The following is a 21,441-nucleotide window of genomic DNA, read 5'->3' as shown; positions in this document are numbered from 1 at the left end:
CTCTCATAAATATTATATGATATGCTCCTTCTTTAAAAAGTTTCTTAATATCAAGTCATAAAATTGACATTAAAATTTTAAAAATTCAACTTAAGCTTAATCATTTAGAAAAAAATAAAATTATTAAACACTTGAAAAGATTCTATGGTGTGGTTTAAGGAGATTTATAATAAAATTTCTTACAAATTCTAAATATTTATTCAAGGGTTATTTATTTATTTAATAGTAAACACTAAAAAATCAAAGGAAAAAATGTAAGAATTTTAGGGGGTAAAATTGAGATGGCATCTAGTAAACTGGAATTTAAAGGTATTACAGTTTTTTTCCCTTTAATTTTTTTGAATAAAATATATTTGCACTGTAAAATATAATATTTTAAGAGTATTTACAGAATCAATAGTATCTTTATCAAACCGTTCTTAGAAAATAATACATAAAGGTGAAAAAATCATTGTTCATGATTTGAGTTTTTTAAAATATTATTATTCTTATTCTTATAATAATAATATTTAATTTATGAATAAGAAAAGTATATTATAAAAAAATCTTATTTTTTAGTGGTATAAGTTTTAGCAAATTTTGACACAACTTCTATTTATTTTCCTTCTGAAAACCACCTCTTGAGAAAAGTCCAACAAAAATTATGGGAGACCTCACTGTTCATGTTATGTTGGAAAAAAGTCCATTCCACCGTATATTTTCCTCTTAAGGCCTTTAGTTTGATTTTATTAAGTATATAACCAATTAATGTGCACCTTGTATGTAGGAAACAAGGTGAGAAACCCCCACTTCTAAATCTCCTTGAGTTTTTTACTTTAAAAAAAGTCTAAAGGCCCTAAGAAACAAATATGATGTAGAATGCATTTTTTTTGCTGCATGGCATTAATAGTGTTATTCTTCTAAATTTTTGTTGGATCTATCTTAAGAAGTGGCTTTTAGAAAAAAATATAGAAGCTATATTATAAATTACTATTATATATATACATATATATATATATATATATATATTTATAATCATTAAGGTTAAGATACAAGTTGATATATGTAAAACTTGTAATAAAGTAATGATTTGATCTATTTTATTGCCTCTTTTTAATTTATATTGTATCTAAAGGCCAATGCTTTTAAAGAAAGATTTTGTTTTTCACCAAGCATAAGACTTTAGAACCATGGCCTTTCAAATTGGACTTCTAGATATAAAGACCTCCTTAGTGAGGATTTTCAATTTCAGCTCATCAAAGAATTTAAAATTTGTGGCCTGCCATCTTGTCTTCAAAGTACAGAAACCCTCTTAGCTTAGCCATTTAGCTATCTCATTGTATTTTTATTTTATTTTATCTTTTTTATTACTCCTTGGCTTTTATTGAATAAGATTTATATTTAATAATATTAAAATATCCATTTCATATTCAAAAAAAAAACTATTATTTGTGTTGTCATAAATGTAGAAAATAATTTTAAAAATAAATTTTTAAAAATAAATTTTTAAAAATATTATTGAGTATTTGTTTTATATCATGTGTATTTCTATAAAAACAATACACATCAAGTATTACAAAAATGGTGGTCAGTCACATATCTTTTGCATGTTGTTAAAAAAACTTCATACATTTTTTAAGTGGCAATTTTTGTTTTATTGTGTGTATTCTAAAATCTCAATATATTAGATTCAAATTACTATTATTTTACTTATTATACAACTGTTATTTTATTTTTTATTTTTTTTACTCATGACATACTTTATACCTCAAATACACCTATTTGCTCAGAATAAATATTAGCCATTGTATTAGTCACCTTATATAGTACATATTGAAAAAAACCTCATGGTGACAGTTCATTGAACTTGGTTACACAATATGCATTTCAAACAAACTAAAATATTCCTTCAATTAGGATTGGCACTTATAAATCCAAAATCAAGGAGTATAGAAGAGATGAGGCCAATATACTAAGTTTGCACAGAATTTGGGTAAACACAGCCTTGCTCCTCTCTAGACAAATATCACATGCAGTGATCAAAAGTTTACAAAAAAACAAACAAACAAACAAACACACAAACTAAGAACTAGACAGCTTTGCAATTTCACAAAGAGAACAACACAAGTCACCATGTGGTCTCTCCTATACTTGAAAGAATGAAGAGTATGGTTTTTATTCGAAGGAGTTTGCCTCTGTTGCATTGGAGATATTACCTCAATTAATGTCCAACAGGAGCTACCATGTCTTTAAAATTAAATAATTCATTTTTCTAAATATTTGTCAATAGCAGCTTGAGCAGTAAAAACTAGCCCATATTTTATCCTAGATCTCATCATGCTGTCTTCAGCTACTGCAGCTCCATTTCCATGATGCCCATTGTCAGTCATTGCTTCTGGGCAAACAACTGAACAACATGTGTTTCAGGGTGTGATCAAATTTCATAAGTACAAGGCCTCCTTTGGATGGTTGTGTTAATACAGGGATTGTTGGAGCAGCATTCTGTATGGTGCAACAAATAATGCTTGCTTTTGTAATGATGTTGTTTCCAGTATTATCCATCCTGCTCTTCACAGTGGAAGCCATCAGCTGGGAGGTGTTGTATACATACACAAGAAAAAGTAGCTCTAGCTAAGGTATATGGGCTTCCCCTCAGACATTGCCTATTTTTCTGCATCCATTTCTTCATTATCTAGTACCATGTGCTTTTGGGTAACAGTGGCCTTCTCCATTTACAGAATTGGTTTTAAGGAGGAAAATAAGGATTTGTTAGTCAGTTGAATTACACAATGTTTCAGGAAATGAAGCACTGGGTTTTCACTTTTAAGTGGCAGAGGGACCCTTAACTGCATCATATCAGCATGATGCCACAAATTGTACATCACCCCTTGGCATGCCACTTCCACATTGAATACATGACAAGATACTTGTGGCACATAAGCCAGATGTAGTACAACAAAGCTTTACTAAGACTATACATGGATCAAAAAGCATGCCTAACACACCACAAACTTCCCAAGCATAATGTGTGCAAATTCCAATAACAAAATTATGCTCAATGCAGCAAACACAAGTCACTAAACATGTCATGAGAGGGTGCAAATTGGCTAACTAATTGAAACCTGCATTGTTTCAAAAAATATTCTGACACATTCATGCAGCTCGGGCATGATCTTTCTGACTAACTATTTCAGGTAAAGGTGCAAGGTTATCTTCTGGCTATAATTCTAAGATTGTTTACGATGCATAGAAGCAAAACTCTGTGTTGTCAACATATTCTACACAAACTCTTAAGTTAGTTATTTAAAGTCTAAATCAAAGATTTTACAACTAATCTGGTTGCGACTAAATGTATGATGGTGGCAGTGCTAACAAATTATACAAAGGGAGGATAACAATTGTGGAACCACCTAAATGATGGATCGGAGGGAAAATTGATTTAATTGAATTTAATAGACTAAATGGAGGCGCCTTAATTCAACTTGAAAAGTCCCACTTGCATTTAAAGTACGTTGAGCAAGATTTCGAATGTCTTCTCTTGAGCATTCACGAGAAATTCGCACAAGTTCCCACAAAGCGCCTCCCGCAACAAGGTCTTTGGCGTTCACTTCTGCAAAGTTTACACAAAAGAACTATTAGATGCCTCATCAGGTTTGGCCTATTTAGTATCCATAGAAATTCTCTTATTGACGAATGATGATCATCACCAACTGTTTTGTAGAGGGGATGCAACAAACAATTGTCTACACTGAAAAATCAAGTACGGCTAATTCCATACCATGTTGAGCTAAGTGACAAAGAGCCAGTTCGATATGACGGCGAATCGGTGATGCCTCATTGTTAGCATTGGCTACAATCCAAGGCAAGGCTCCATCATCGATAAGTAAAGATCTCCCTAATTTGTAACCTGCAATTATTATATAAAATGTCAATCCTAACCGCGTAACACTGGACAGAAAGAAGTAAAAAATAACCACAATGCATCATTAGGTAGAAAAAGATACCTTGAGCAGCACCACGTGACTCACACTTGGCGAAGTTAGCAATTCCCCGCGCAACTTGGGCCAGCACGTCGGGATGTCGTGATCGAACCATGCCAAGGAGTGCACGAATGCCTCCTTCTTCCCTGAGTTTGACCTGCAACTTGTCTGCATATATCTCACGACATAAGAATTCAATACTAGATTGTGGAATCAATCCAAATTAAAAACTTCAGTTGAATTCAACTCAGAACGAATCGCTAAGACAGAACACATGAAAACTAAAGACATGAAGGGAAAATAATGTTAGAGACCATACTCCCAACTTAAGAACGGCAGCAACATCGAAAATGAGAGAGAAGAACGAAGTGCAAAAGTTCAGGGGAAATATTGGTATTTGCACGTAAGGAATGAAAATAGGAATTACCATTGCCACATAGGTTTGCTATAGCACCGGCTACCATTCGCAGTGTTTGAGGATCTTCAGCATCATCAGCTGTTCGCGCTAAAAGACCTATTCCTCCTTGAGACATAATTAATTCTTGATTTGTCTCTGCACTCAGAACTGGGAAGATTAGATCTCACGATGAATTTTCTGAAGAAAAAACTGACAGATCTTGAAGATTAAGATTAAAAAAGACCTAAAACACAAAAAAATGTAAATGACACGTACCATTCATTGCAAGATTGGCCACAGCACCAGCAGCTACACGCCTAATGGTTTCATCTTCTGAGCTTTGTAGAAGCATGAGCAAGGATCCCAAGCCTCCAGCCTCTACTATCTTCTCCTGGTTGGCTTCTGGAATACACATACATTTGCCTTCTTCAGGAATTGTCTGCCTTGCTTTTAATTAAACAGGCAAATAGAATGATAATTTGAAATAAACCAACAAGGGATAAACTTGATTGAAATTTAATGATTCCTTTGTACGAGAAGAGAAGATTGAATCACCTTCAGCTGCGAGATTTGCCACCACCTTTACAGCGTGGACGCGAACATCAACATCCTCAGATTCCAGCAAGGAGAGTATCTTGTGCAGGCCAACTATACAAAACGAAAGAAACGGGTAACAGTAAGTATAAAAATATTCAGATTACAGGTCCATGGTTATTTTAGAGGGCTCAAGTACATGTGACGTGGCTGAAACAATCATTTTAGCTGAACATTTTCTAGGAAGTTGCTCGATCCACCGACGCGTCCACATGTAGCGTGTTGAGAATGTCTAGTCAACATTACCTTGTTCAAAGAGCTTGGCAATGGTTGCTCTTTGGCCATTGATAGTGTCTCGCATATGACTAGGCTTACTCATACTTATAAGTGGGCTTTCTGAACCAATTGAGCTCCTGCCTGAACCCATGCCTCCATTAGTCATAATTCTCCTCGAGTGCTGTGGATCATGAACCAAAAAGTTAGTTATAGTTATGTTGAAAGATAACTGATCACCTTTTAATTAATCAATACACAGTTGCTCATATTCAGCTGGAATTAGTGTTTCTACCACAAAAGGTTATTTCGTTTCCATTATTCAAAGAATAAAAAATGGAAGTTGTCACCTGAGTCTAGCCAAATAAAGATAAAAAGTTGCGATGACGACTAACCACTTCCTCATGCTCCTCGGTAAGGACTGCAACTTGCTCCTTGAGATGGCGGATTTCCTCCTCCATTCTTTCCCTCTCCCTCAGCTCCTCATCAAGCCTGTGCCTCACCGTGAGAAGTTCGTCGCCTTGTTGCTTTGTCAGGCTTCCATTCACGCCCCGTTTTGACATCTGGGTCTTCGTAGACTTTAGCTCTTGCTCTAACTCCTCGCGCTTCTGGCGTTCATTTTCCAGCAAGGTGCTAAGCTCCGCAATCTCTTTACTTTGACCAACAGATTCTTCGCGCCTCCTCTGACGTTCATTTTCTAGCAGTGTCCGAAGTTCCTCAATTTCCTTCTTTTGGACATTGGACACCTTCAATAAAAATTCATAAGTCAAAGGATATCAGCACATTTCCTGGCTCTAAATGAGGCAAAGTTTTGTACAATTCTAGGGTATCCAAACTAAAAACCTATTTTATGCTTGGCCTAAATGAGTTTAAAATAGGTACGCGCACTAAAAAACTCGTGTGATGCTTTCGTCTAATGCTAAAAGGGAGGATGCATACGAAGGTGGAGAAGACTTTTCACACGCACCATCTGTCTATCTGATGAGAACAGTTTTAAAGGACTAAGAGATACTGAGGTGAGTCTTCGAGTCTCCAAAACTGTAGACATGTTAGAAGATCTACAAAGACATAGAGTATACCTCTGAATCTCGTTGGATTTGAGACGTAAGACTTCGGCGCTCCTCGACACGCTCAAGCTCCTCAATCTTAAGTAGTTGGCTGGCCAGCTCTTCTTCCAAGCGTTCACGATGTTCCCGCTCACGCTTCTCGTTCTCCAGTGCTGTTGCCAATTCTAACTGATGTTTCTCCACTTGCTGCATTAATTCTTTCTGATGCTTCTCCATTTTTTCCGTCATCTCTTTCTGCAGCTTCAGGTTCTCTAATTGCGTGTGCTTCTGGTAACCCAACCATCAAAGCAACTATAACTGTGTGTACGATTTATTTTTACCAATTATATGAAACAATCAGAAAAGCGACGAAAGGAAAAATTTAGAACAACTGAAAGGATGTCTCAGTGAACACAGTCACCATCGAATAATCTATTAGATCTGGTCACAATCAGTACATGTTCTATGCACATGTGTATGTCCAACACTGCCACTCACCTCTTGTTGATCATTCTGGCGTTCGGAAGCAAGCGCTTGGATTTCCTCCTGCAGCTTGTCCCGAACATGAATAACCTCTTCCAGTCTCCGTCGGAGTTCCTCCACCTCCTCACATCCTTTCTCACAACTTTGCCGCAATTCGGACACTTCCCGTTCGTAGATACTTCGCTCTTCATTTATAGACTGTAACCATCACAATGCTTTCAATATGTCAGACAAGAGCAGTCCACCACATTGAGAACGAAAATTAAACCTAAACTAGCGCCGTAAATCGACCTAATGGGAAGGCAATGACATTGTACTTCGGAACACTTCAGTATAAGGCTGCTAAAGCACTCCAAAGTACATGAAGCTTGTGAAGGATGACAAATGGAGCACTTCATAACTCAGTCTTCAACTAAAAGTTCGCCTACATAATCTTCCTAGTCACAGATGACGTACATCCATTGCAGTTTGAAGCCGAGTCTCAGCTTCCATAACAAGCTGACGACTTTCCTCCACTACTCGGTCTAATTCTTCGTCATTCTCCAGTCGAATCTTTATCTGCCTCTCATTCTCGGCGACGAGCCTGTCTAGTTCAGCTTCCATCCTTCGACAAAGACTTTTATAATCAAATTCCTCTTTTAACTTGACCATATTTTCGACCTTCATGGCCTGTACCAGATTTCCAAAGCTTCACGTTATCAAAAAAAAAATACAGTTGCTTCCCCTGGTAAAATGATTTTCAAATAAATATACCTCAGTTGAGATAGTAATGAAGGGACACGAATGCTTACTCGCTGTCCAAACATGATAGTACTGGTTGTTTCTCCTCTATGTCTCGGTGAAGGTCCAATGGTCACAATCAAGGATGTTCTAGCAGTTCCTGCAAGTGAAATTATCAACGCATTTCAGATAAGCACTTTCAAATAAGCATTTCTGTAGCGTAGTTATAGTGGGTTGCTTTTTTGGAACAGTTTCAAAACTTATTTTGTCGTCCTTGGCCGATTCAAGGGTCGTAATTTAAAACCAGAAAATATACAGGACACTCATGGAGAACCATCTTACCACCAAATGAATCACGTAAAAGTCTCGTCAATTTAGAATCCCGAATGGGCACATGAGGACTGTTTTCCGCTAAAGCATTGATACACTTCCCCAATGCTGTCAATGATAAATTGATAGACTTAGCTTCTTCCAATGTATGGCCTTCACTGCCTGTGTTCATGCCACAACAAGAATTTAATGAAAGTTCATTTTCCGTCACCCCTATATTGAACAAGGAAATATGTAGAGAGCATTGCTACAACTTTTAAAAAGAAAAAAAATCTAGAAATAACAATGCTCTTAACCACATTGCACGAAAAAATGCATAGCGACGTAGACTTGCGTGATAACCATGAAAAATGAAAAGCAAAACTGTGAAGCAACCTGATTTATCAACACGTTCTGAACCAGCGAGATCTACAATGAGGAGTTTGCTTTTTCGAATCGTAGGTGCACGCATCCCCTTTACTGAATGCGAGCCTCCATTCCCATTCTCAGGAGGAACAACAACCTCCTTATTTCTCACTGCTTTCTTCACTTGTACCTACAGCAGTAATGTGACAGAAGTTGGACATCTTAGTATTTCCTCCGAAATCTACGGGATACCAAATTTAGGAGGTCACAGCACTGTTCAGGTCTGAGAAGTGACTATAATCGTATTAGTAAGTACAAAATTTTGTCAAATATCAGATGCTTCATAGCAGTAAATGCGTGCAGGTGGTGATAGAACGCCACGCACCAATAAAATCGCATGACTTCGCGAGGATTCTGTATTAAGTTTTGTATTCGCAGCAAATCGATTTGCTTCACCAACGTCTAATAGGTTGCAGAAGCTCTGGTGATCAGTCACTTGAATTTGAGTGGCACCAGGTACCGACACATCTCCTGTCTTGGGGTCTTCTTGAATTGCAATGTTATCCTTTTCAGGTGATAGCAGGTCTTGTACTGATTCCATGTAGAGCTGCAACCCGACTTAGCATTTTCATTTGAGATCGAGTATGGAGCATTTGAGAACAAATATAAGCAAAACGATTTTTAATACTGGAGTAAAAATCGCAGAGTTTATTTGTACCTGTAAATACGACACAGTAACTGTGTCATGTACAGGGTTGATAACAGCCAAGATATCCTCCAAAGCACGGACCATGATTCCTCGATCAGCTGTGTCTTCGTCACCTAGCTTACCGAGAGTAAACGTCTTTCCTGTGCCTGTTTGGCCATAGGCCATGACTGTACCATTGTACCCTTCAAGGACGCTCTGAAAGTTAACAGAATAAGACATCAAAACTCGAGACGATGCACACTACAACTTTAGATCGCCAATCAAGCTACATTAAAAACCTAGAATTCACACAAGGGAACCACCGCTAGAAATCACTGATCAACAGGCATGTTCCAAAAATTACCAAGATTCCTTTCTGCATCTAATAGAAACGCTGACTAGCTCTAAATAGCAAAGTGCACGCCAAACTGAACACAGGAAATCGTTCAGGACCTCCACGACAGGTTTTGCAACAACTTCATAAACACGTTTTTGGGAAGCGGTGTCCGTGAGGATCTCATCAAATTGATACGTCTCACAGTCCCAGTTGTTTTTGCGGAGCTTCAACCTTTTCAGCTGCAAGGGGAGGGTCAAAGCTCATTAGCTGCTCAGAGTCTTCAATTCAAGTAAATCCAATCCCGACTTATTTAGAAAAAGACAAGTTGTATTTTGATTGGTTGCTATACCTCGGGTTGAAGCTCCACACAATCGGCAAAATCACGATCAGACTCCAACTCTTCTGCATTCCTTGGTCGCAACCGTACCGTTACTCGTACTCGATTAGCTACTGCAATCCCACAATTTCTGAGTCAATCCCGCACTGTGCCTCCCATGAAATTGTCTCAGTAATAACAAGGCACCACACATGCAAAAAAATCATATTTTCACCGTCTGTTAAAGAAGATGAATTTGCCGAAAGTTCTAGTGGAGACCAGTTTCATTAATGCTGTAGGTTCCCTAGTGCTACATCATGTACTCCTAACAACCAGAAAGAAAAAAGAAAGTACCTCTCCAACATTAATTTAACTCTAAAATTCTAGTCAAGAATAAGATTCCCCTATTTCAAATATCTTCCTGAAGTAACGATTAATTGAAGGCAGTGAGAACTACGAACGAAATCCAACTCTGCCTAATTTGGAAATGATGCTACGACATTTATGAAGAAATACCCTGCGATGTGTTTCGATAGGTATGCTTAAGCGAACACACCCTTCACAAATGCGTACAGAAATAAGTTACGAGAGAACATATGCGTGGTGCACAAGAACTCAGAGCTTGTCCATCTGAGCTAAACGAGAGTGGATAGACAAATACTGTATGTGTACCCGCTCCTTAATGGAACGAAGCAGGATTGGACAGAATGAACATAACTGTTTAATGTTGCTGATCCACATACTAGCATAAGATGTATCCTTTCATCAGCACACCTGACCCTAACAATCTGATGGGCTATCCGAGATGCTGCGCTTAAAATCCACCTACGATTGGAGTGCACATTAATATCTGGTTGGCAATAGATTTATAGACTAACCACGGGGTACTCTATATAAGAAAGGTCACCAAGCCCGTCAGAAAATCTGAAACTAGAAGAGGCAGAAGCACATTGAAAGCCTCAAAGTGATCTCTGTTATGACATGAGCAGCCTGCTAGATCTAGATTGTAGCAACTGGCCTTTCCCGAAATATGGGCGAAAAACTGATCAAGGCCGCAGTGGAGGTTGTATGTTGCAAAACTTAGATAAACTGAAGTGCCTCGGGTGCAGAAATCCTACAATTTGGCCTCTAATTAATATCCCCTCGCTGGTACATGTCCCTTAAGATGCTTGCATGGGCACAACAATTAAGTAACCTTATTATTAGCTGAAACAACAAGATTTGTGTAGAAGACTTGAGAGACAGTTTATCCTCAAGAAAAGACAGAAAGAAGTAGTCCCACTCCACATGATTTCCTAGAAGAGATCATGGACCCCAAGATGTCCATCTACCCGTGATATTCGTAGCATAGTCGAGGATTGTGAAGAGAGAAAAGGAGAAATGCTGGAAAAGGTGTAACCGGAAAATGACATGATAGGTGCACAATTGTCAATTGAATGGCAGACTAAAAATTGCGTACCGCCGCCGTCATGAGATTGTCTGGTCGATCCATTGCTCTGGCGCCTAGTAGAAGAGACAGAGGTTGAAGAAGTCGTGGAAGAAACCGAGGCGGACTTGGGGCGAGAAGTTGTAGAGGTGGAAGAAGAAATAGGTTGAGAGGGCGACGGGCAAGCCTGATTCTTGAGAGAGTTCACGGAAAGGGGCCGGGAACTCTTGTGCGTCTGGGCGAATGCCATGCTTCGAATCTGCCTGACTCACCGCATCCAGTAAGGTCGATCTTCACTCACGATCAAGCGACAAGGAGTCCGGGACTGCGACTGCGATCCGATGCACTGCCTACGCCGGCTATATAATCACAAATGCTGAAGAAGACGATATATCCTGTAAGCTTGAATGACCCTGGAGACTCTCGGTCCTGAAAACCAAAACACTGTACTCGAAATTTTCAGAAGGCTTCAATTCTGCGTAACAAGCAGATAGGAAGTCATCAACACCAATCCGTCCATGGGCTTCTCTTTCTCAGAACCACCAATAGCACTACTGAGCTTCATTCCAAAGTCCCTGATACCGCAAGCATCTCCGAAACCAATGCGCCAATCCTGAGAGCGCGAAATCAACCAATACTTTGATCAGACAAGCAGAATGCACGTCGACGACCACCAAACTCAGTGAACCAAACCCCATGCATACGATAAAACCATCAGAACCCCAGCGCTCCACACTCTCCACTGCAAGACCAAAGCAAACACCTCCGCGCGCGGATCCAAAGCCCCAACCCCAAAATCTCAATCCCTCACCAAAAAAAAACAAACAAACAAACAAACAAACAAACAAAACAAATCCAGGTCCACTCGACCACCACTCACCCTGCATCGAAAATGCAACCTCGCAAACCAGCTTCCTTCACTTCATTCACTAACATTCAACAAGAGACCACCAGATCCAACAACCTCACGGCCCAAATAAATTCTGAAAAAGCACGCGGGACGAAAACCGTCTAAAGCCTGGTCGCTGGATCCCGAAAGCGAAAAGACAGGGAGAAGAATGAATTCAGATGACGACTACTACAGGAGAGAGAGAGAGAGAGAGAGAGAGAAATTGAAAGCGAGGACATGAAAAGGCGGGATGCGACAGAGGAGTGGAGATGGAAGGAAGTAAGGAAACGGAGTGGAGTGGAGTGGAGTGCTGCGATGCGATGCGAGAGAAGGGGCAGGAGCTATGGCGAAGGGGCCGGAGGAGGAATGGAAAAATGCATCTCTCTCTCTCGGTGCAGCCAACGGGGCCAGCCCAACCATCCAAACTGCATTGCCAACCAAGGCGGGGACCCCCTTTTCCCAAAGCCAGGACACACCCGCACCCCCCCGCCCCCGCCCACTGCTTCCTCGGGTGGGGGTGGGCCGGCCTCGGGCGGCTCTCACCGGGTGGCCCGCCGTTTTAGCGGCGCGGGCTGGGTCCAAGAGAGTTGGGGGGGGGAGAAGGGCCATGCGCGCCTTGGGATGCGACTCCCGAGACAGACGCCCTCCTCCTGCAAAGAAACAACGCGAGACCTACGGCTTCTTCGAATGATACCCGGTCGATATTTAGCCCATTCGGTTTACTTATTCTTAAAAATATTATCATTATTAATATTCCCCCCCTCAATCCCTCCCTCCCTCCCTCCCTGAACGATCGAGTGAGTGAGTGAACTTTCTTACTTTCACACCTCCCCCCCCCCCCGGCTCTTCCATTTTGCATTCTCCACTCCAGTCCCCGCTTCCCCTTACGCTTTAGTCACCTTGGCTTCTACTTCTTCTTCGTCTTCCCCTGTGGAGGAGCAACTTGAAGGGAGCTGCTGCGTTTGTCGAATCACGATCCAATTTGCATTCTAGAATCCTGTTCTGGCCCATTGGAGGCCTTCCAAGTGGCCTTGTGTCATGGCGGCCCTACTGACTGTGCAATCCCATCCATGCCTGTTGCTGTTGTTGTTATTGTTGTGGTTATTTTTTGTATTGGATTATCCAATGAAACAAACTGCACTGTGTTATCATTGAAACGAATTCATCTCTGTAATTCTCAGCCCGTGCGTTGGTTGTGGTGGAGAGTTTTCTTTTAGGGTAGATTGTACACTACCTGGTAGCATTTGCTTGGATATGGCCCCTAGAACCCCTGTTATGCTGTGTAGCCTTTTGGTGGAGCTTGAACAGCAAGGACATTGTGGCCAAGTGTCTGATTATCAGTTGCAATCAGCATAGGGCCTAAAATCTCAGGCACCAGATTGTGTGCACAGAAGCTGAGGTTTTGATTTAACAAAGGGAGAACAACCTTTTTGCTTGTTGGTTGAGTCGCTCAAATTCATGTGATTGCAAAAGGTGACTAGGGGTTTAGTAACCTATTCAAGAGTTAGGGCTATTGGCAATTTCAAGGAAGTGATTGACATTTTGTATCCATACACACATTCATTTATTTATTTCTAAAGAAAGAAAGAATGAAACGGATGTTCATTAGTGAATTCGTGGATTATTACAAATTGGTGAGAAATTTCTTGGTGATAAATAATCAGAGCACTCTGGCACCATAATTGATTTTCTTCATAAATTCCTTTAAAAAGAAGAAACTGTGAAGTCACCATCCAGGGGAGTGAAGAGGAGAGAGTATTATCTACATAGGCATGGAATTATCCCTGGTGGGCTATATTATTTAAAGCTGATTGCCAAGTATCTTGTCAAATATATATATATATATATATATATATACATATGTATGGATATTATTATTATATATTTTTTTTTTTCATTCAGGTTGCAACCAAGGTATGCCATGAGGTATACCTGTGAATGGTTTAGAGCCATAGCCATGCCCAAAAAATCAGCATATTAACACAGATGGATGTGTTCAATTCTTTGTCGAATTTGATGGAGCATTCAGGTGCCACACTCAATGGCACACACACACACAGACAGAAAGAGAGTGTGTGTGTGTGTGAGAGAGAGAGGGTGGGTTGGGAGCTCTCTCATGTACAAATGGAGGCAAGTTGGTTTGCACACTCTCCTCAGGGTGATGGGATGGTCTGATGGATTTGATTGATTTGGAGTTAATAGGGGGCTGTCATTGTGTGTAGAGGGAGGCAAATTCAACCCCCATGGAAAAATCACTCCCCCCCTCCCCTTTCTGTCCCAGGTGGAGAACAGAAAAAGGGAGTACAAAGCATGGGAGTCAGCCTAATTGTCACAGTTAATTCTGGTCAGGTCTTGTTTTGTTTATTTATGTCTCATTTTTATATATATATATATATATATTCTTACCCTCATGAGTATAATACTCCACACACCTTTCTATACACTGCAAGAGAATTTTCTATACAGAACACTGTATCTTTGTTCTCTCTCTCTCTCTCTCTCTCTCTCTCTTGCTGTGTGAGTATAAATCATGATTCATTCATTTTTCATCTTATTTTCCTGTCTAGATGGAGGTGGGGTGCTGGCAACCTCACTGGGTAGTCATGCATACAACATAATGAAATGGGAATGTGATTGGTTTTAAGGCAGTGCTGTGCAATGCAGAGTTTTGGCTGCTTGCCTTTGGCTCTGTGGAAGGAATCCATGATGAGCCTGAATACACACTCACACACACACTCACATACTCTCACTCGCACACAGACAAACAAACACACACGTGGAGATTGGCATCTGGATGAGATGAGGAAACCACAGACAGAGACATATCCTTTTCCTTACCAACTTCCCTCTTGTTGTTGCATGGGCTCCTTCCTTTTGCCTTCAAGAGCCTTTGATTTCCAGCACATCCAAAATATAGTTCTCTGATTTGTTATGTGCTGTCAAGGAATTTTCCAGGGGTTGTGTAAATGTAAATTCAACATTAGAAGATTTTTGTAGGGCAACAAACAAATAATTGACGATGGGATAGTAACATTCTGGGTCCATTTTGGAAGATGGGGATCTTGTGAAACTCTTTCACACCCAGTTGAAACTCTTTCTGGGAATGCAATTGAACTTTGTGAACTCTGTATGAAGACCATTCTTCATCCTCAATACTACTGGTAAGCTCTTCAATATACAAGTTTTCTTGTTTGTTTGCTTGTTTTATTGTTCATGTTGTTTTTGTACACAATTAAAAAAAATGAATTGATTTGGGGAATGTAATATCATCACCATTGTCATATTATCTTTAGTGCACTCTTCTTTTTAATAGGCGTGAAGACAAATCATAGTTGGACTTAATCATCCAATTTGGATGTTGATATGTATGTATGTATGTGTGTATGTGTGTACATATTTATATATAAATGTACTTTCAAAAATTTCAAAAAGCTTCTTCACATTCACTAGACCTCATTCATTCATTTATTTATTTATTTACAGATGCATGCTTGGTAGTAAATACAATATCTTGTGTCTTATGCTTGGAGTGTAATTTTAAAATTGTATATACATGTGTATGTAGACATTATCAGAAATAATATTTTATAGCTTAATTATAGTTTTGGATGTACATTCTCCTATACATTAGCCATTCAGATGAAATGTATAGTAAGTAAGTAAGTGGTACTTTTTCAATGAAATGTTGCATCAAAGTTTTATTTGTCCAAAACATGGAGTTTTCACAGGGATGTGACACTTTAGAAGTCCAATAACTTATACCAAAATAGTTTGTTCTCATGTTTGGTAGAGGGCCTTAATCACTAGTACTAAAAAATTACACATTGCTACTATTTGATGAAAATAGTAGCAATGTGTATACAAATAAGATTTACATATTATTAAAAAAATAAAAGATATACATTAGTATTTTTGTATCAATATACCATAGTATATAAATGAGCAAAGATTTCAATATATAGAAGATTTCTTTTTTACTAAGATTTGATAATAGAAAAAATTAAAAAATAAATTTAATTTAATTTAAAAAGACACATAAATTATTTTTCTATTTAGTTAAATAATAGAATTACTAAATCTTGTCAATATTTAGTATAAGAAATTTCTAAATACCTACTAAATAATATGAAAATTTTATTACAAGGTTGTTATTTCTACTTATTTATTAAAATTTTACAAATAAAGATATCAATAGTAAGCAAGCTCTCCATGTTCTAATTATGTTGAATAAAAACTTGAGACAAAACTACAATAGTTTTATTTTGACTTGAATTATGTCTCAACAAATAAATTTTTTTCCTAATATGATTTCTTTTATATCTTATTTCTTATATATATATATATATATATATATATATATATTGATATCTAAAATCTTTATCTTCTAAAATGTCTTCAAATATCAATATCTAAAACTTTTTACTAGATTATATGTACTTTATATCTCTCTATTTATTCAAAATTATATTTAATATATCTTTATTAATAATACTATTATTATTAGTTATTACGAAATATTTTATCTCTAATATAAAATATAAGTATAATATAATTATATGAGTTAGTTTTTGTAGTTTTTTAAAGTACACACAACATTAAAATTTACTTCAATTTTATTCTTGCTTTACTATAAAGACACCAAATTTTCTATCTTATTATATAGAATTTTTTTCAATATATTTGGTAATTTTTTAAACTTTCATACAAGTTTATTATTTGATATCTTTCTATACTTTTAGTCTAATCTATATAGATATCATTTTCTAGTTCTATATGTAAAAAGCAATAACAACACTAATTGCTCCAATCCCACATTATGTTGAACATTTATTGCCAAAATATATAACAAAGTGTTTTATTCATGTTTTTAAATTATTGAATTTTAATTTAATAAAAAAAATATTTAATTTTTTAACAATTTTTTTGCTATCAATTTGGCCCAACATATTATTCCATTTTTTTTGGAAATTTTTTACCTTGTAAAAGCCTACTTATAACTATATTTTCCTTCTTTCAAGTAATTGTACTAAATTATGTGTAATTTTTATTTAAAAACATGTTTTCTTCATCCATTTATATCTTATTTTTAACTTTTTAAATATTTTTGTAAAAAAATTAAATAGATTACTTAACAATAGTAAACTCACCATTTTATATGATTTAAAAAATTACTATTGTACTTAATTAATTAAATGTTTTAATAATATATTTCTTCTTTTTATATTTGTGGTTTAAAGTTTGATCTATCTTTACTATTATTTACCCAAAAAATATTAAATTTCAAAATCCCTTTTAAATAATATGAGTGTTTAGAAATATAAATCGCTATAATAAATAAAATAAATACAGTATAAATCTCCTTCTTCTTTTTTTTCTTTTTTTTTTTTTTTTACATTATAATTTATCAACATCAAAATTTAATAATTTTTTACATAGTCACTTACAATATTTTAACATATACTTAGAATCCACAATTTCTATATTTATATATATTTTTTATAATTTATAAATTTATATTTTATAACATATAATAAAACTTTGATATTTTAAAAATAGATATTTAAATTAGACATCTGAAATTCTAAACTTAGAATAATTTTTATATCAACTACACTATTTCTTTTTAGATATATATTTGTCAATAGCAATAGACAAAGAAAGATTTACCAAAACCCCATCAATATTGACAATTCTAGTTTTCAAATTCATTTTTAACTGAATACTATTTAGTGCATTTTATATTTTTTCCAACGATGTTTAATTTAACCAAAAAAATATTTAAGAAAATATATTAATAAAAAAATATTTTTATATATGTAATTTCTATTATCTTTCACCTATTTATAATCTTTTGTTATTAAATCTTCAGTATCTCACTTTTCTTCCATTTCTATTAATAAAAATGCAAAACATCTTAGATTTTTGTTGTGTTACTTAGATCTACATTTTTTCTAAATAGTTCTTTATAAAAGAATACACACACACACACATATATATATATATATATATATATTATACTTCTGCTTATAAAGAACTAATGCAAATTATTTATATTTTATTGAACATAGTGTAGCTTATATCAAATGTAATAATAATAAATTGCATACTACATTGTTTTCCAAACATCCATTGTTTACAAAATTTTACCTTATAAGAATAAAGTTTGTTTAAGAACTCACGCTTACATGGTTCTACAAGTTTGTACTAATTTATGTAATCAAATTTTGTAAGTTAAACTTTAATCATGTCTGCTGAATTTTCTTTCCATGTAGTACCAAAAACAACTCTTCTTGAAACTATGTCTTTCAAAAGCTCATATAATATAGAGCAATGTCTTTTTCCATTTTTTCTTTGTTACCACACAAATTCTCTTGTAAACCTTTAAATTTTTAATTCATTTATGTCAATTTATATCCAGAATATTTGATATAATATAATTTCTTTAATAGTTATTCCAAATAAAAGTTAATTTTGTACAATTTAATTATATGTTTTAAACATATTGTGTTAATCTTTACAATCTTACATATCATATTCATTAGGTCAATTTTATTATTATATGTAATATAAGTATAAAACTAAGTTTTTCTTAAAGATACATGAAATGTAAATTATTAAAATCAAGAATATATCTATTCCAAAACTTATCACCTTTAACAGCTGCTGCAAAGATATTTCTAATATTTTCATTTAAACTAATAAAAAATAATAATAATTTAGATTTATCAATGATTTTATTTCTTTTTAAATTACATTCCATTCTTAAAATGTCTCAATTCTCTACATCTATAGCACTAAAAGTTTGACTTATTGAATAAGACTTTAGATTTTAACCTTAATTTGTTTCCAATTGTGCCTATGATTTAGTTTTTTTATTCTTTTATATAATTCTTTAACATTAAAAGTCTTATTCTATGATCCTTTTTTTAATCTCAATACATAAGACAATAGTATTAATCTTTACGAGCTCTATTGCATTCTTTTTATTCAAAGAAGTATTAATAAAATTCTCAAATAATAGAAAATCAAAATAGAATAATATAGTATTAGCAACAAATTCTGTTTCTCATTTTATAATTTGACATTATTACTTGTAAAATTTAAATTGATATTTCTAAGATGCTAATGTAATCTAACAATAGAATTTTTTTTCTATATAATATTTATAATTTAAGTGAAATAAAATTTTATAAATGATAATTATATAAGAAATGTTAATTTAAATATTTAAGTTTTTTTTTGTGTGTGTATATATATATATATATATATTTATCATTGACAACTGTCTAACTTGCAAGGCAAGTTTCCAATATATGATTCAAATAAGAATTAAAATGTTAAAAAAATGTTATGAAATAAGAAGATGAATAATATATCTAATCAAAAAATACATGATTTTTTCTATTATTATCTGTGATTCTATGAAGCCCAATACATCAAAATTAAAATTATTTTATCATTTCAGAATTTTACTTGGTCTTATTAGAAGACAAATCTTAACATTCTTATTACAAAGCTGTAAAGTTTTATGCTGCATATACCAACTTGTTTGTTGCATTACCTCTTTATTAAGTGAAGAGAGTTCTCTCTATGTATGTGTATATATATGTATATATATAAGTGTGTGTGTGTCAATTGTTTCATTCACAACATTGTAATGAAATTGATAGAAAATATTCTTTTCAATGAAATTTCTTGCATAACAGTGCATTTGGGACCTTGTAGAACCTTTAAGTGCATTTGATGGGGTGTGATATTTGGTGTCTTCATGAAACATGTAATTCATTGTATGTAAAAGCATTCTGAACACTGATGAGTTTGAAATGGTTTTATTGATATTTTTAGATATAAAATTTACAAATTTAAAAATTTCTTCTTTTACCACAATGAAATCTGGCACAATATTAAATTCTTGCTGCATAGATATGTTTCCGAGGATATATAGACCTTGTCATGCAACATCCTGTAAACTGTGGATTATGAAAATCTTGTAACCCAAAAAAAAAACAACAGAGAAAAGAAAGTCTAAAATGATGAAAATTGTGCAACATCTTATTCAAAATACTTGAAGAATTTGAATATTTACAAACCCAAAATTTGGGTTATATTACAGGTTTTTGAAAACATTAATAAGAATCACAAAAAAATGACGTTGATGATCTCAAAGTAAGGCTTAACTTTCCATTTTTCCATGCTAGAAACACATTTAACTATTGCTTGGGAATGTTTGAATGGATGAATGCCATGGAATTGAATGAAGAATTTGGAAGCACTCCTTTCCGCATCCACTATAAATGCCAACCAGGCTCTATGGGAGTGAGTGAGAGTCCCTTCCCTGTCATCTATTAAATGGCATTTTATCTCTCACCCACTTTTGCTGCATGTGGTATAACTTACAGGTTTTACACAATTTGGATGGATGTGTGTCAATCAATACCTTCAAACACCACTGCACTGCCATGAAGAGAGGCAAATATATATATATATATATATATATATATTATAATAGCAATAAATAAGAATAAGAGTAAAAAGAATGGGACAGATCAGAACCCCAGCTTCCTTAATCCATCCACAACACCATACTTACTTTCAACTTGTATTGCTGGTAAAGCAAGGCACAGTGTGAGATGAGATGAGAAGAGATTAGGGACATTCATAACCTCAGAATGCCTTAAACTGTCAACTTAAGGTTTTTACAGCTATCTTGGGGGGGTTTTATGGAAATAAATTCTTTAGGGTGGAGAAATAAGGTTCTGATGTGCTTGAGAAGAGAAAATTTGAATTGCTGCAATGGTTGAATTGATTAAGAAAATAAAATCAGAAATCAAAAAAATCAAAGCAATTTTTGCATTCTTGTGTTTTACCTCTCAATCGAGTCATAGAGATTGAGCAAAACCATGCACTTTCATCACACTGACCACACCCTTCATCCTTGTAAAGTTTGCTGATCACTGGTGGGTTTTGAATGTATTTGGAATCTTTCAAAGGAAAAACAGGCAGTTTTAGGTTTGTGCAAGCGCAGGTTTAGTAAGGTCTATGGGTTGGTTCAAGGGCATGACATGGTTTAAAGCATTTTGACTTCGTGGACATTTGGGTGGTGTGGTGGTGACTATATGTCATACCATATGTCATTGTGGATGTGGTTGGCCAGGTTCCCTTTCGGCAACAAACTTTCTTTACAAAAGAAAAAAGTAAAAGAAAAAAGTAGCACCACCACCTCTTTCTCTCTCAATCTCTCTCAATTTATTTATTTATATTATTTAGCATGTGTGTGTGTGTGTGTGGAGTCGTAGTTGAGAGGAGTTTTTTGGGATTTGGTTTTGAAGGTTTCAATGAACCATGGTTAGATTTTGGGTTTTAGTTGTTTATTTATTTATTTTATGCAGGGATTTTTTTTTCCATCACTACCCTACTCTGAATGGCATTGATCTCAGCAATAATACAAGGTGTTGAAATTGATTGCAATATATTGATATCTAGTTTTGTCAACCATTGCAAGTTGATGCTGTACATGAATCATTGTTGTATGTATGTGGTTGTGTGAATGTATATATATATATATATATATGTATATATATACATACATATTGAATCATTACCTAACCTTAAGTAATTGAATATCATAGCCACTTTACAATGAGAACAACTAACATTGGGTTCTTATTTTTGCACTAAGTGTGATATGTTAAAGCCAG

General features: G+C 35.3%; 1 protein-coding gene across 1 annotated transcript; it reads right to left on the bottom strand.

Moving 5' to 3' along the window:
* Positions 1-3,082: 3,082 nt before the first annotated feature.
* LOC112284047 (kinesin-like protein KIN-UB) lies at positions 3,083-12,162 on the bottom strand. Its single transcript, XM_024523551.3, has 20 exons — positions 11,735-12,162; positions 10,888-11,467; positions 9,462-9,562; positions 9,229-9,351; positions 8,806-8,991; positions 8,473-8,694; positions 8,118-8,277; positions 7,755-7,904; positions 7,484-7,572; positions 7,149-7,361; positions 6,708-6,890; positions 6,243-6,497; positions 5,559-5,909; positions 5,197-5,347; positions 4,912-5,004; positions 4,633-4,758; positions 4,387-4,512; positions 3,984-4,127; positions 3,758-3,886; positions 3,083-3,589 (listed from the first exon to the last, which is right to left on the bottom strand). The coding sequence occupies exons 2-20, from the start codon at positions 11,102-11,104 to the stop codon at positions 3,429-3,431; spliced, it is 3,180 nt and encodes a 1,059-aa protein (XP_024379319.1). The 5' UTR covers positions 11,105-11,467; positions 11,735-12,162; the 3' UTR covers positions 3,083-3,428.
* Between the last annotated feature and the right edge of the window lie 9,279 nt (positions 12,163-21,441).

This window comes from Physcomitrium patens, chromosome 6, assembly GCF_059467195.1.
Source record: "Physcomitrium patens ecotype Gransden chromosome 6, ASM5946719v1, whole genome shotgun sequence".
In the NCBI taxonomy this organism is placed as follows: Eukaryota; Viridiplantae; Streptophyta; class Bryopsida; order Funariales; family Funariaceae; genus Physcomitrium; species Physcomitrium patens.
Note: the sequence above shows the minus strand (reverse complement) of the source record. Positions and strands in the feature narration are given on the sequence as shown.

Coding starts and splice junctions, on each gene's coding strand:
- LOC112284047 (XM_024523551.3), bottom strand. CDS start 11,104: ATGGCATTCGCCCAGACGCACAAGAGTTCCCGGCCCCTTTCCGTGAAC. Junction 9,563..10,887: donor ACAATCTCATGACGGCGGCG/GTACGCAATTTT, acceptor GTGGGATTGCAG/TAGCTAATCGAGTACGAGTA. Junction 4,128..4,386: donor AGCAAACCTATGTGGCAATG/GTAATTCCTATT, acceptor AGATATATGCAG/ACAAGTTGCAGGTCAAACTC.